The sequence below is a fragment of the Ammospiza nelsoni genome, chromosome 1, assembly GCF_027579445.1.
Source record: "Ammospiza nelsoni isolate bAmmNel1 chromosome 1, bAmmNel1.pri, whole genome shotgun sequence".
Classification (NCBI taxonomy): domain Eukaryota; kingdom Metazoa; phylum Chordata; class Aves; order Passeriformes; family Passerellidae; genus Ammospiza; species Ammospiza nelsoni.
This window is the reverse complement of record NC_080633.1, coordinates 100,537,848-100,553,216: the sequence shown is the minus strand read 5'-3', so window position 1 is coordinate 100,553,216 and position 15,369 is coordinate 100,537,848. Positions and strand designations below refer to the sequence as shown.

At 43.0% G+C, this 15,369-nt stretch overlaps 1 protein-coding gene across 6 annotated transcripts in view; it reads left to right on the top strand.

The window, feature by feature from the left end:
• LDLRAD4 (low density lipoprotein receptor class A domain containing 4) overlaps positions 1-13,238 on the top strand; it is a 295,191-nt gene extending 281,953 nt beyond the window's left edge. For 4 of the 6 annotated variants that reach the window (XM_059490079.1, XM_059490105.1, XM_059490086.1 and 1 more), the window contains 2 exons: positions 1,361-1,414; positions 2,701-4,356. In XM_059490079.1, coding sequence (XP_059346062.1) covers positions 1,361-1,414; positions 2,701-3,243 — 597 coding nt within the window. In that variant the 3' untranslated portion in view covers positions 3,244-4,356. Of the gene's footprint in view, positions 1-1,360; positions 1,415-2,700; positions 4,357-6,106 lie in introns of those variants that run through there. The other 2 variants (XM_059490082.1, XM_059490096.1) reach the window with 2 other exon arrangements.
• Positions 13,239-15,369: the final 2,131 nt, after the last annotated feature.

The window sequence follows — 15,369 nt, the reverse complement described above, 5'->3', positions numbered from 1 at the left end:
CAGTTACAATTCCTTAACTGATAGAACCACATCTAGGCACTGAAATAAGTGACTCTGCATAAGATTTACCTTTCATGGCTTTGCAAAGGGGAATACTTGGGGAAGTTGTAAATAATTGCAATTGTCAGCCTCTCTCTATCTTAGCTCTGTAAAGCTAGAAGAGAAGTGTACCAGCTTTGCTATTCAGAGCATTTCCCTTAGCAGCTGAATCCTGTGGGAGAGTCCTCTCAGAGCAGCTTTTCTCTGCAGTGGACTCTCCTGACAAGATCACAGACGGCATTTGGTCTCTGAGTGTCATGATGAACATCTAGTTGGGTCTATTTTTACTTCTGAAATATGTTGAAAGATGCTATGGTGAGAAGAAGCAGTACAGTAAGATTTGGAAGCAGTCTATACATGGTAATGCTTTTGGGGACAGTATGCGTTTTCTTTCCAGTTCCTGAAATTTCTTATGTATGTAAAACTTGAATTAACATCAAGAAAATAGTCACGACTGTCAATATTTTTGTTTTCTCTTTGTGCACCAGAATTGAAGTTCTGAGCTTTATAGCTGCTCTGATATGTCCTTTTCAGCTTCAAAATTTTTCAATAAAATAAATTCACTCTGGGAGTTACTGCTACTCCAAACAATTAATTGAGAAGAAAAATAATTATACACCTTAAGCTATTTTCCCTTATTCATGTACTGTTCGTCACCCCTTTATTCTGCCCTGAGTGCTGGTATGGTGTCAGAACAGCATTTCAAGGCATGAGAGAGAAAATATTTTGACCTGAGAAGATGGTTGGAGAAGTGGTTGAAAAAGTGGCTGAAACCTCAGCTGCTTTAACTACTGTTTGTGGTGGTGATTGGGCAACTGGCAGTTCTGACCAGATTATCCCTGGGTTTAGTGTGTCTGTCACTTCCCTGAGATTACAGACGCCAGGTTTTGCTGTGAACTGTTGTGCCTGTGCTGTGTAATCGGGATCCTGGCTGGCAGACCTTTGTCAGACCTGCCACCCTTGCTGGTTTGGGAGGTGACAGGTACCTGCTCAGCACACAGGTGCTGAGGTGTCTCCTGTCATCTCCATGCATTGCCACACTCTCTCAGACACCACCAGCTTGCTGCATCCTTATGGCCTCTGGGGCTGGGTGCAGTGGATGACATCTTGGCACTTGCAAAATGGACCAAGCTTGATTTGCCTGGGAGCAGAGCTGCTCTTTGCTCATGATTTGGAAAGAAAGGGGTGGGATGTTGCTTGTTTAGCTCCTGGAGACAGCCAGTCCTTAGAAGATGACTGCTGGTAAGAGCTGTGATAATGAGGCAGAATGGTGATGTGATCTATTAATTTTTCTTTTTTGTTGTTTTCTTCCACGTTTCAGGAGGGGTGCTTGTGGCCTTCAGAAAGCTCGGTTTCACGCCAGGGTGCTTCAGAGGTACTGACAGATTTCTGCTATCTTCACCGAGTGCTTTCTTTTTTTTCCTGTAATGTGTATTTGGTTCCTTTCAAAAACATACATCTATTTTTTTATAAAGGAAGCTTTTTCAGTGTAGTTCACACTGTCATCTAAGCCCGCCTTGACATGCATTTCATAAATTCCTGAGACCTTTTCAGAAAAGAATGAAATTCTGCCTACCTGACACCTCATCTCCATCAGCAACTCCCTGTGTCATAGTAGGCATCCACAAATAAGTGATGGAGGTGTGTCTGTTTCCCACAGTGGCTCAGTAATTTGAGTATTCATTGGAAGCTGGGAGACCAGTTCCTCTTGTCTCTGAACTTTCCTTGGATTTACAGCACATATCCTATCACCAGGGTCTCCCTTCTTCCAGCTAGCACAGATTCCTTGTCTATGTAATAATTTGTGGGTGTATTGCTCTGAGTGGTCCAGCTGTCCTGTGACAAGCAGCAGAACTTCCTGGTGGTTGGCCCTGCATCTGTGAAGGTCAGGGGTTGAAGACCCTGCAGGGATCCAAAAAAGAGAAGAGCAGTTTGATAGCTCTAGATCTGAGAAGCTGCTATGTCTGTCCAGGTCTGGGATAGACCAAATGAGGAGCAACAGCACTCACAGATTATCTTGAATGCTTCCTTTTATAAAGCCTATCCTTTTTTAATATACCAATTTTAATTTTAATTGGATTTTAATATACCAAGGACATAGTTTCCATCACAATGCAGAAGCTTTGTAGGTTCTCCCCAGAGGCTGAGTTCTGGCTGAGAACTGAGGAGGAGGAGGACACCTGATACACTCTGATGGTGAAGGCGTGAGATACACTGAGCCTTTGCAAATGGTACTGAAATGACCATCTGAATTCTTTGGGGATGCATTAACTCGGAGTAGGAGGGGGAAGCTCAGACTGCAGCTGAAATTCAGTACTGGGACATTGTTGTAGAGCTACTCAATTACTCAGACTAGAGAGAATTAATTTCCTGGTTTCAGAAACAGAATAATTTTATTTTTGCTTGGAATGTTTTAGTTTCAGAAGGAGCTGTGTGGGGTCTTGTGCTTCCTTTGTGCAGCTGTTCTTGAGTGTGCTGGATCCTTCCTGCACCTCCTGCCTCTTCACCTGCAGGCATGTGTGCATGGTATCTGCTGGGTTTAACCTCTAAGACAGGTGGCAGGAAGAAGCATTCTGTGTTTATCAGTTTGGGGTGAGCACTGGAGCAGCCGCGGCGCTTGGCGCAGAGGTGGAGTCACGCGTGTCTCTCTTCCCGTTTCAGATCATGTACGCCCCGAGGTCCAGGGACAGGTTCACCACCCCATCCTTTATGCAGCGGGACCGTTTCAGTCGCTTCCAGCCCACCTACCCTTACATGCAGCATGAGATTGACCTTCCTCCCACCATCTCCCTCTCGGACGGCGAAGAGCCGCCGCCGTACCAGGGCCCGTGCACGCTGCAGCTCCGGGACCCCGAGCAGCAGATGGAGCTCAACCGGGAATCCGTCAGGGCGCCGCCCAACCGAACCATTTTTGATAGCGACTTGATAGACATCTCCATGTACAATGGGGGTCCCTGCCCACCCAGCAGCAACTCGGGCATAAGTGCAACCAACTATAGCAGTAATGGAAGGATGGAAGGACCGCCCCCGACGTACAGCGAGGTCATGGGCCATTACCCCGGCTCCTCTTTTTTCCATCACCAGCACAGCAACATGCCTCCTTCCTCGCAGAGGGGGAGCAGACTTCAGTTTCAGCAAAACAATTCAGAGAGCACAATAGTCCCCAGCAAAGGCCAGGACCGGAAGCCAGGGAACCTGGTCTAGGTCACCTGCCCAGGTGCGTTTGGACTGAAGACGGGAGAGCCCAGCGGGCCAGCGGAGGAAGAGCCCCGTGCTCCGGTGCACAGTGTTGTTACGTGGTACAACTGAGTAAAACCAAACGTGCAAACCAGTTCTCTGTTTCTGATTCCTTTCGGGGGAATTGCATGCAAAGCAGATTGAAAGAAATACAAACTTCCATTCGGTTTGTCTATGAGCAGTGTTTCAGGGGAAAGGGGGGGGGAATATATTATTTTTTTTTAATAAACTATTTCAAGTATTTAATTCTAAAAGTTAACTTAGCACAGAAATGAGGCTTGTACAGCCTGTTTTATATTCACTGAATGGCAGAAGGAAAAAGGTGGTTTTGCTAGATAAATGGGGGAAGAATTGGCCAGTTTGCTTTTTTTTTTCTCCCAGGATGTGAATTTTTTTTTAATATGAAACAAAATTCCTGTTCTGTGTGCCAAGGTATAAAGTTGAGAACTTAGATGAATGCGAGGAATTAATTTGTGTTGTGATAAATGTGTTTTAAAAAGTTGCACTATCTTACTGTTTTAAAAAAAAGTATATATGAGGGAACTGTTTTATGTGAAGTTCTTCTATATGTTGTTGTTTCACCTGTGGAATAATGATAGAGCCCTAGAAGTAATCTGGAGGAGTTTGCCCCCTCCCCCTGGGTTTGCTAAAAGATGGGGACAGGACTTAGGCTAACATCTCTTGACTTTTACAATTCAAAAAATACAGGGACACTTGTCTTTGCAATAATTTGCATTCAAATAACAGTGTATCGGTGAAGTGTCTTGGAGACTTTTGGATGGAAGAAGGCAAAAATGAAATCCCAGCATTTTCCGTCACTTAAGGTTTATCTATTTTGCAGTGTAGACTATTTCTTCATAAATGGCAAAACTACAATTTCCAGATGCATTGATTTGTATTGATTCTAAGTGCTGCCATTCTTTTCCTTGTCATAATGCAGTATCACCAGTACTTACCGTGCTAGAGATTTCTGTCCTCACTGTAGCCTGAAATGTATTTAGTCGCATATCATGACATTATGCAATAAATGGTTTGAAAATGCAGGGTGGGATTATTTTCCCCTGCTCTGCTGTTCAAGTACGTGAGGCTGTCGTGGTTTTCACTCTCCATTTCATCCTTTCAGATGCTGAAGTTCAGTCCTGGAGGTCCATCCTGTTGAAGTGAAGGGAGCCCTTGTGGCTAACCCCCCCTGTGGTGTTTTTGCAGCAGTACCAAGGGCACTCGTGGCAGTGGTGCTGGCTCCTGGCAGGGTTGTTGGTGCACCAGGAATTCTCCCTGCAAACCATTTTGCTCTGGGCCCTGCTGCAGAAACCCTTCTGGGTGCACGATGTCTGCGTGACAACAGCAGGACTGTGCTCATGGCTAAAGGTGATTCATGTGTTCACCAAGTGTCTGTAAGCCCTGATTTTTGCTAACCTGGCCTGGAGAGTAGTTGGGAAGTGTTCCCTGCCTGTGTCGTGGCATCTGGGGTGTTTCTCCACTGGCTGTTCCCATGTGGAAGCACGCGCGGTGCCGGAACACAGTTGACAGAAGGTGATAGTGGCATCACAAGCACATGAAAAAGCACAAATTGCACTTAAAATGCATTTTGGAAATGGACTTAAAAGTAAGAATCTTTAGAATCTTAGCTTGAATAGTTTCTAATATATAGGTGTATGAGTGTGTCATAGACCTCTTCACGTTAAGGTCTTTCACTTTTTTCTGTTTTCCTGAGCCTTGTGCTTGGTTGTGGGCAGCAGCTGCTGAGTACCCCAAGGGCACCAATGCCCTGGTCCCATGGCTGGAAGCTGGATTTCTGCAGGACTTCTGTACATGGGCTCTGATAACTGAAGTGCATCTTTGATCTATGCAGAGTTTTAATGCCAAAACTGTGTGTGTGTGTGTCTGCGTGCGTGTTGTCTTTTGGGCCTCAGTGTAGATTTGTTTTCTTCATAAGTTAATTTGATTTTATTCTAGTTTAGAAAACATTTGTATAACTGTTAGTCTGAATACACAGCCCCATTTGTCTCTAATTGTTATTTTGGTCTGAGTCATGCTGGTAATGCAGAGTAAGGCTGCCTTGTATCATATGTATTAATTGAAGGGAGAGATAGAGATTGCATGGTGGGGTTCACTTATTTTTTTTCCTCTCAGACCCGCAGGACAGGTGTTTAGAAGATGACTAGGTGGCTTTCAGTCAGCTGGGGCTCTCATCACTGTCTGGTTCCTGGGAATAAAAGCTGTGAAATTAGATTTTTGCAAAGAACATACAAACATAATTCTTAGTTAAAAACAACAAACAGACAAAACCCAACCAGAGGACAAAGCCAGCAAATGTTGGTTTGGGTCTTCAGTGACTTTTGTTGCTTGAGAAGCAAGCCTTTAAGCCAGAGAGTATGTGTGAGTATGTGTGCCTACACAGGTACTGTGATGTTGCCTAAGTGAAGATTGTTTAGAGAAGCTTTGAGGTGAGAACAGCTGGAACTCAGTTGTCAGGGCAGAGCACACCTGGACTGGCCCTGGGCTTGGGCTGGTTGGAGACCAACTTTCCCCATGTGTGATCTCAGCAAAGTCAGCCTTGAAGTTGCCTTCAAAGTTGCCTCTTGGGAATGTTCTTTCTTTAAAAACAGCCCTTTGCCATCTTTTACCCTCTCTGCATGCCAGTGGATTTATGCACTTCCCATTAACATTGTCCACTATGCTGTCTCTTAAGTTTTCTTGGATGAAAAATTTTTCTGCCTGGGAAATGCAGCCTTTTCCAGTTCTTTAGAAAATATTTGTTTAAAAATTACTTGGTAATTGCTCACCTAATAGTTGCATCTCCTCTTGCATCTTTGTCTTCTCATCCCAGAATCCTCGAATCATCCTAGAATCATAGAACAAGCTGAGCTGGAAGAGACCCATCGGGATCATTGAATCTGGCTCCTGGCCCTGCACAGCCCCATCCCCAGGAGTCACACCATGTGCCTGAGAGCACTGTCCAAATTGAACTCTGTCAGGCTGGTGCTGTGGGGGAGCCTGTTCCAGTGCCCAGCCACCCTCTGGGGGAAGAATCTTTTCCTAATACCCAACCTAAACTGCCCCTGGCACAGCTTCCTGCCATTTCCTTGGATGCTGTCACCGGTCAACAGGGTGAAGAGATCAGTGCCTGCTCCTCTTTTCCCCATGAGGAAGTTGTAACTGCACTGAGGTTTCCCCTCAGACTCCTCTGGGCTGGACAAAGAAAGTAACCTCAGCCACTCCTCATGGCTTCCCCTTGGGACCCTTCATCATCCTCATGGCCCTCCTTTGGACACTCTATTGGCTTAATGTCTGCTCTGCTTTCCCACATGTGATGTGCTGACTCAGCTCTGGGAGTGTGGTGATTAGTTCACTTGCTATAGGTGAGCTTGTAATCTTCTGTTTTGGGGCCTCTCTTAGCAGTAAATAGGCTGTTTTCTGATGGATATTAGTGCTCTCCAGTGGAAAGGCAGTCAACAGTGTAACATTGAAACACTTTTTCTATTTTTTCTTCCATTGACTTGGTAGAAAATCTGCTCTTGATAACAGAACAGATTGGTGAGCTCTGAAAATAAGTAATTCTATGAAGCATTTATGGAAGACCAGCTTTGAAAATATCCAGATTTGATAGACTCTATCCCAGGGCCACTCAATGAAACTGTCCTGCAAACACTGTAGCATTAATTGTGTAGATTTTATATGTCTCATACCACAAAACCTACATAATATGTCTGTGGTGTTCTCTATGTGATAGATCATATTTGCCTGAATTCTGGTTGCATCTTCTGACTTTGCCCAGTAACTCGTTTTCCCAAAATTCAGAATAGCGATGTTCTTACTTTAGAAATTTTCAGGTTAAAAGATTTTTTCTTTTAAATGCACCTTTATGAAATAAAGTTTTGTGAACTCTGTCCTACTGCAAAGACTAATTTTTCCCTTACATGTGTTGGCATGGCTCTCTTCTTGGTGCTGAATATGCCCCATCTTTGGTGTTTTTGTATGATCTTTCAGGGCTAGAAAAGGCAGGGGATTTAGCAAAGGAAAAAACCTGCTTCTGTCCCAGTTTACCAATGCAGCACTTGGCACTTAGCTCTAATTCTGTACCTATGTTTAGAACAATTGTGTTTGGGCTTGCCTCAGTGCTGGACAAGCAGACTGAGTGGGATGCTGCTTAAAAGGTGTGAGTGAGGGACAGGAAGAGGGGTACCCAGCCAACAGCGCAGTGTTCAGATCCCTTTCCTGGCATGTGGAGCACATCCAGAATTCACAGGAATTTGTATAATAGGATTTTTTCATCAGGGAGGATCTAATTATGCTACTCCTGGACTTGTCACTGATGGACTCTGCATGTAGGCCAGTCTTGGGCTGATGGGACTTTATTACAGCATGAATTTCCCTTTGGAGTATGATAACTCCAGCATATGCCCCATGTACAAGTTCCTGATGGTCAGTGAGGAAGATGATTGTGTTCCTGCACTCATGGAATCTGCTGTGCTTCATTTGGCCTTTTATTACTGCTTGCCCACTGCTTATACCAGTTTGTCCCAGCTGGAAGGTGCTTGTTATGCAAATCCCAGAATGTTCTTGGTGCAGATATTTTTTTTTTTTTTAAGTGTCATTGAAAGTTCTTGATTTTTTTCTGTGAATGAGGTGCAGGGAAGGGTAAGGAGCAGAATTGCATTGTTTATTAAGGAGCGCACTTCTTTGCAATAGAGAAGAAATCCTTGTCCTGCTGAAGAGCCCTGAGTGGAGGCTGTCTGGAACAGTGCTGTCTGAGGTGGTCATTTCTAACCCTGCCAGGTAGTGAGATGCTGGGCCTTACAACTGACACTCTAATCTGTAAGGAGTGTTTGAATGCTTTGGAGAGGATTGATTGCTGACCTTTCTCTGACTCTATCCCTGAGTGCTCAAGGTAGCTAAGGTAACCTGATTTTGTAAGCGAAGAAAAACAAAATAGCAAGTTGGTAAAAAATAGATATACATCGATGTTTTTTTGCGCCCCCCCCCAGGATAAACAATAGGCTTGCTGGCACATTTGAAAGTATTCAGGGTTATTCACAGGTTCTCTCTGGTCATTACAGTTAAGTCATGTCCATGCACATACAGACCTGCTTGCAGACTTGTCCCCTTGATTCTGTCTGTGCTAGTTTCTATTCCATGATCACCTTCCAGAAGTGCTGCATGGCTCGGTGTTGAGCTCTCAGTGACAATGGCAGGTCATTTGTCAAACAGCAGGAAGCCTGAGGAGTATTTGCTTTTCAGTCCTGTAAATGTCATGACCTATGTTTTTATCAGTAGGGGGCTTTCTTGCTGCACCAGTTCTTGCCTGTCACCTGGTGTGCTTGTGCATCTTCCATCCAACAGCTCTCTCTCCTTTTGGGTGAGCTTTGAAAAATCTTTGTGCTTTGGGATAACCCCGATGCAGATCTCGTGTATTGATGTACAGGAAGAAAGTAACACTTCCTGTAGCCTAAATCTCATAAGCATGTTTTTCAGACCTAGCTGATGGTGAGAACCAAGTGATCCTTCTGTGCAGTGGATTCAGATGAAGTCTGGCTTTTGATTGCATCCTTGATTTTTAGATAAAGGCTGTTGCACATAATTTAATGACACATATCTGGTCTTTCTCTGCACTGTGTTGCCTGCTTGCCCACCAGTACAATTACAGCTTTTCTCCTACACTAGCCCCAAATGTGTCAATCATTTCAGTCCCTGGAAAGAGGCAGCTTTATTGAGTTGTCTGAGGCGTTTTAAAACATGGAATAGTCCCTTGTGAGGATGTGTTGAACTAAAGAGAGGTTTCCCATCTAAAAACTGGTCTGTATGTTTCGTTAGGAAATTCAGCTTTAGGTTTTGAGAGTATGCTGACTGAAAAGGTTGGCAGGATTTTTTTTTTTTAGTTAATATATTGTTTGCCAGCCTATCCAGAGATGTAAATTACCTTTTGAGCCACCTCTGATTGCATTTTTGGGCTGGCAAAAGCCCCGTTGGGCACACTTGCACCAGCAAAAAAAAAAAGAGTAGTTTTCTTGGTACAGCTCTGGGGAATAAACAGAAGCTGTGCCACTAAGTCCATCCTCCAAAACCAGCCTGAGACCTGCATTGCCTCTTCCCAGCAAACTGAAGTGTAGGTGTTTGGATGAAGTGCTTTGCTGCACTCTTTAGTACCACAGACACAAGTGGAGGGGCCTACTGATGTTTTCTTGAAATTGTCATTGGCATTAAATGTATTTCAGGGATGCTAATGCTGTTTTGGTAACCACCCAGTACAATTCTGCTTTTGAAAGGGAAGATCAAGGACCATTTTGTGTCACAGACTCTCCTGGCTACTTCTGCCTTGCTGGTGTCTCTTCTGTTTTTAGGCTGAACACAAGCAACTTGGGTATTGCTAGTGTTGCTTTCTTGCTATAAAGGAGCTTACCTTTTTATGTTGATTAATGATAGAAAAACAAAACTGTAACGTAGATATACTTCCCCTTCCCTCTGACAGAAGTGTGATTTACTGCCAGAGATGATGCTTTTTCTTTGCTATATTGCTGCTGCTGTTTTAAGTGGTTTGGTGTGTGAGCTTCCTGGAACAACACGGTGTGTGTAGGATCTCGTGGGTGACAAAGCTGTCTCTTTTCTTCTTCCTTTCTCTCCTTGGTTTGTGCTTGTCTGTCTGCTGTGGTAGGTTTACTAATCAATTAAAGACATCCTTATTAGGTATAATTTTGAGGAGGTTTGCATGTCAGTAGTTTGTAAGCAACTAAGGTGCCTCATGTTCAGGTCTGAGCAGATAGGAATCCCCTTGCACTCAAGAGGGCCTGATCCAAAGCCTGCTAAAGTTGGTAGGAAGACTCTTGCCAACTTCAGGGGGCTTTGCATCTGGCCTTACACTCCCACCTTTGTTGTGCCTCACTTGAAATGGTGCTTTTTCAGTTGTCTGTCTTTTTATCTAGTTTGTTTTTTTTTCTTTGTATGGTGCTGTGTATAACTTGACTATATTATGCACATATCCTACCCAATGGGTAGAACAAGCAAACAAACATATGAAAACAAATAGATGTTGTTAATACTGTAAGATAGTGTACAGATGATACCAATTTTAACACAAAAAAAATGGCATAGACTTTGTGAATGCCAATCTGTGCTTGGTCCTTTTTTTGTAAGAAAGTTTGCAAATGAATGCATACAAATGACAAAAAGTCTATGTATTTTATTTTCCTATTAAATATCAATATAATATCATAAGGGAAAAAGGTTAAACAAATCCTTTTTGACAAGCCTGTGTATAGCAATTAGTCATTTGATGCATCTTTGCTGTGAAGATTTCTTCTTTTTTCTTAATGTGTCACTTTAAAAAAAAAGGAAAAAACCACAAAACAAACAGAACCTCCACAGCTTTAACCTTGCAACTAAATGCTTCTCGTATTGGTTGTTGCTTGCTATTGCTGAGTTGGACCAGTATTAGTTACTACTTCTCCAGCAGATACATTATTTATTACTATCCTTGATTACCTTTTTTTTTTTTAACTTAGAAATGGGCTAAAACTTTTCAAACCTTTTTAATCACATCCTAGATTTGACATGAAGCTCAGACAAGTGGGAACTGACACAAAGCATCCCTGCAAAATCAAAACCAGGCCAATGAGAGTTCTGTGACAGCAGCCAACTCTCTGTGCCCACTGCTGGTGCACCATGCTGCCACTACAGACTGTCCTTGGGCTGGGGGTGTGGAGGGACACCCTGGTGACCTGTGCTCTTGCAGGGTGGACAAGAGTGGCCCCAGCAGGTAGTGAATGCAGGGTTTGAGTGGGAGCTTTGAGTTGGCAGCTCTGCTGCTGTGTTGGCTTCTGACAGCAATGGCTCACCCAGGTTCATATTTAAGGTGACAGAGAAATGCTTAGACCTGTTCAAACCCAGTGGGGGAAGGGGTGTGGGCAGTAATGTTACACTTCAGCTTCCTGCCGAGCTCCCTTGGTAATTGGTTCTCCCGTGGCGTCTCCCTGTGTTTGGCGCTCCATTCCTGTGCCCCGCATGCTCTCCGGTAAAGCAAATACCTCAGGAAAACTCACCATGAAGTTCTAGTGTAGGGACTTGCAGATGCTGTACTTACTTTTCTAACCTGTTAGTTCTGACTATCCCAGGACAGTAGGTGATATAAAAGTTTATTGGTCCGAGACAGACTTGTCCTCTCACAGATGGATGCCAACTACTCTTTCATAGACACTCCTGTCTGTATGTAGCTTTTTTATACTTGCCAGGCTTTAACCACAGATGTAAGGTAGCAAGGTGTTGGGTGATGTGTGAGATGGCCTTTTGGTTTGGTTTTTCAGACGATTAGCAGAGTGCTGTGCTGAAACTCAGGGGGCCTTACCCGGGGCCAGTGAAGTCAGTGGTGGGGCTTCCTCTGGTTTGAGTGGGCTTTCAACCCGTCCGTCGTGCTGGAGGATGGTGCCTTGGGCACACTCCTTCACTGCTTCTCTGTCCACCTGAAGCATCTACACCTTTGTCTGTAAATATCTCTTGAAAAGCCCTCACAGGAGTCCTGTATCTGAATGTTGACCATGGTTGTTTTGGCTTTTTTTTGGTTTTAAAGAAGTGTGTTAAGTTTCTTATGGCCAGTTCTGCATCATCATGCCCTCATAGGTAGCTTGTATCATCACATCCTTCTCTTTGTTGAGATGTTCTGTCAGTGGGCATATACCATAGGTAAATACACATATTTTCTGATTGTCACTTGTTAATTCATTTATTGTTTGTCAGGGCGTGGAGTAATTGTTTTGGAAGTGTGCCTTGCCTGGCCATCCTCACGTTTCTGTTTGCACTGCAGAACCACTTCTGTGCATGAAGGAAGAGAAGCAAACAAAAAACCCCGGGCCTTCACTAGGAAGACTGTACAGAGTAAACCTCCTGCTGGAGGAGTCTAGAGTAGGATTTATCATAAAAAAACATGCATATTGAGTGGACCAAACACGAGCATGTCTTCTTTTAGAGGCACTAATTTGCTTTGAAGCTGCAGTGGAAAGAGCAGACTGTCTGTCTATTAAGTGTATTCACAGCTGTGTTCACGCTTTTCCATTTACCACAAAGCACAGCAGGCAGCCAAGATTTCAAAAGGACTGTGAGCAGAAGTTACGAGAGCCTCAGGCATCATAGACCTGGACAGCAAAAACAATAATAATAATAATTTTTAAAGAATCACTTTAGTATTCCTTAACAAGGCTTTTCTACTCATAATGTAAAGACTACACAAGCATTGATAGGGGTTTTATCTTTGTATAACTCTCAACTGCCCAATGCTGCTGTGCTCAGAGCATTTCATGATGGTATGTACATCAGTCAGGCTGTTACACTCAAAATTAACCATCAAATGCCTGTTTTTAGAATGTTACCCTTTATTTGTTGTTTCTTGCTAGTTAATTTACCGTGTGAAATGCTTTATTGCTGTATGGATTTTAATTTTTTTTTTTGTATCTCCAACATTGTGGCTTTCAAGATCACATTTTCAGCACATCTATTATTTTTGTCCATTTTCTTTCAGGCTATTCTGAAATATGTACAGCACTATCAACAATATTTAATCTTTCTTTTAAAATTTATTGTTGTAAAACAAAGCTATTAAGAACAGTAAGTCTTTTTACAACTGTATTGGAATTTCTCAATAGCTGTTCATGTGATGCTATGACAAACCTGGCTTGCTTTACTTTTTATTTTTTTAAATTTTATTTTGTATTTAACACAATTAATTTGTTGCTTATTTTCCACCGTAACTCCCAGTTATATACAGAAAAAAGATTTCAACTGTTGTGTATCTGACTCTTTTAATTGAGCAAATGGTGATGTCCTAGTTTTTAGACCTAAGGTCTGTTTATTGCAATACTTTTAAAGGAAGATGTTGCTCTAAGTGCTGTTGTTAGTTTTAAATACAGATTTTATGCTTGTTCTTAATATGCTGTGGTTAAACCATGGCACAAAATTATTAAAAATTATTAAATCCATTTGTCTCCTGTTGGATTTATTTTCCCTTTGAAGTGAAAAAAACAAAAAAGCATGGAACACTAGAGTGGCTTTGGTAAAAATAAGTACTTGTCTCTTTCCCTTGCTGTGTCTGATGAGGGTTTAAGATCAGTCTTCTCACCCTCCCACTCTGGTGATTAATGCTGGGACGGTTCTGCCCTGCCTCTGCCATAGGATGGGCTGGAGCAGGAGACAGGGAGACAGCCTGTCACACACTGGAGGTCAGTCTAGGCACTTAATCTAAGCCAGTTTGTGCTTTCAGTTCCTTTAAGACAACAACCCCACCTCGATCTCATTTCAAGCCCTGCTGGTGGTGCTGGCCTCTGGCACAGCAGTGCTGACTGACCAGCAGGGAGGGGGGATAAGCAATGCCCCCAAAGCACTGAGCTGCAAAACTTCTTTAAAAAATGAAGGTGCAAAATATGGCTTGTGGGAGGGAGATTCACAACCTGGTTTAAGAAAGCTGGGACATGCTTTGGCCAGTGCTTAAAAAAAGAGCAGTTGTGGTTCAGTAATGGGGTGGAGAGAGGGATGATGCTCTCAGTAAGAAACCAGATGAAAGGGTCCTTTGCAAAGATTTGTCTTTGGTTGGTGATACAGATCTTTGCAAGGGAGATCAAATTATCCCTGGCTGGCACTTGCCACTTTGCCATACTAAAGCTTAACAACACTGGGAAAGAGCAGATAGTTTCTGTACATTCTGTGTATAAAGTGATGGTTTATTTAGCATGATTATTAATATAGTTTTCTTGGTTTATGTTTTATACCTGTGCTTGCTGGGTGTCTGTATTGCTGTGATGTGATGCTGAGTTTGATGCTTTAAACCTGGGGGTTTCTTGCAGGTCTTTTCCAGGGAGAGGTTTGCTGTGGGAGCCACGGTCCATCCCACTTCAGGCAGCCTGCTGTGGAGCTGCCTTTACATTCCACTCAGAGAGGAACCAGGGGGGCTCCCCTTGCTGCTGTTCTTTTCAAAGGTCTTAGTTCTTTGAATGTTACAGTACTTAGTTTTGGGTCAAAAGTAATCATATTTTTTTTCCTATAACCACCCTGAGCTTGCTCTCCTCCATGTACAGCATTTTAATTCTTCTTTAGTATGTAGAAAATGCTAGTTCCTTAGTCCTTAGAAGTACTCTAAATCTCCAAGCTTCTGCTCCTCCTCTGCTGTCTGAACCCTGAACTCCCTGGAAACTGCATTTTTTGAGCCTGCTTTGATCTTTTACTTAATCTGGTTTTAATTGTATTTATATTTAGTTTATAATATGCCATTCTGTTTGATTGTGTTTTAATATCACTGCCAATGGTTGCAACTCAGCTGTAAATGGGATGTCTCATCTCAGTAGGGTTACTTTTTTTCTGCTGAAAGATTAATATAGTGGCTGCTGCGGTCCTGTGAAACCTCTAGGTCTGGCTTCCAGGCTCCCAGCAGTATTGTGTCTCATTACAAACACCCTGGTTTTAACATCACAAACCCTTTTCTTCCAAAGACCTCTCTGTAATGAGACTTCGTTACTTAGACAAAAATTAATTAGGCTTCTCTCATTACCACTGTTTTGATCGGTTGTGCTTTAAGTGAGTTCTAATTAAAATGCACATTTTAAAACCCTTACTGCTGAATCCTCTCCTAATAGCTCGCTTCTACTGCGGCGATGCCCTGCTTTTTGTGCAGTTTGCATTGTGCTGCTTTTGCAGAACTCTAGCATTGATTAAGAAAACTAAAAACTTGCATGATTTTTTTTTTTCTGCTTGTTTTCTACATTTTTTTTCCAGACTGGCTGCCAAATGATTGCTCCTGAGAGCCTGAGAATGGGGATTAGAGCTGAAACACTGAATTCTTTACATGTGGTAAAATCGATGAGCTGAGTTTCTCAGTGTCCTGTATAGTCAGTAACCCTACTTGTTCCCAGAATGTTCCAAAACATAAGGGGGAAGCTGTATGCTGCAGTTTTTACTATTTAACTGCAAATTTCTGCTTGCCTTAGGTGTTCCAAATTGCCTTAAATACATTGTTTATTTTGGCAGGACTGCACGATCCATCCCAGGGATACCTGCCACATGCTAAGCCTGTGGATGCTCTGCTGTGGCTAGAGGGGGACATTTGAAGGCTGGCTCTCC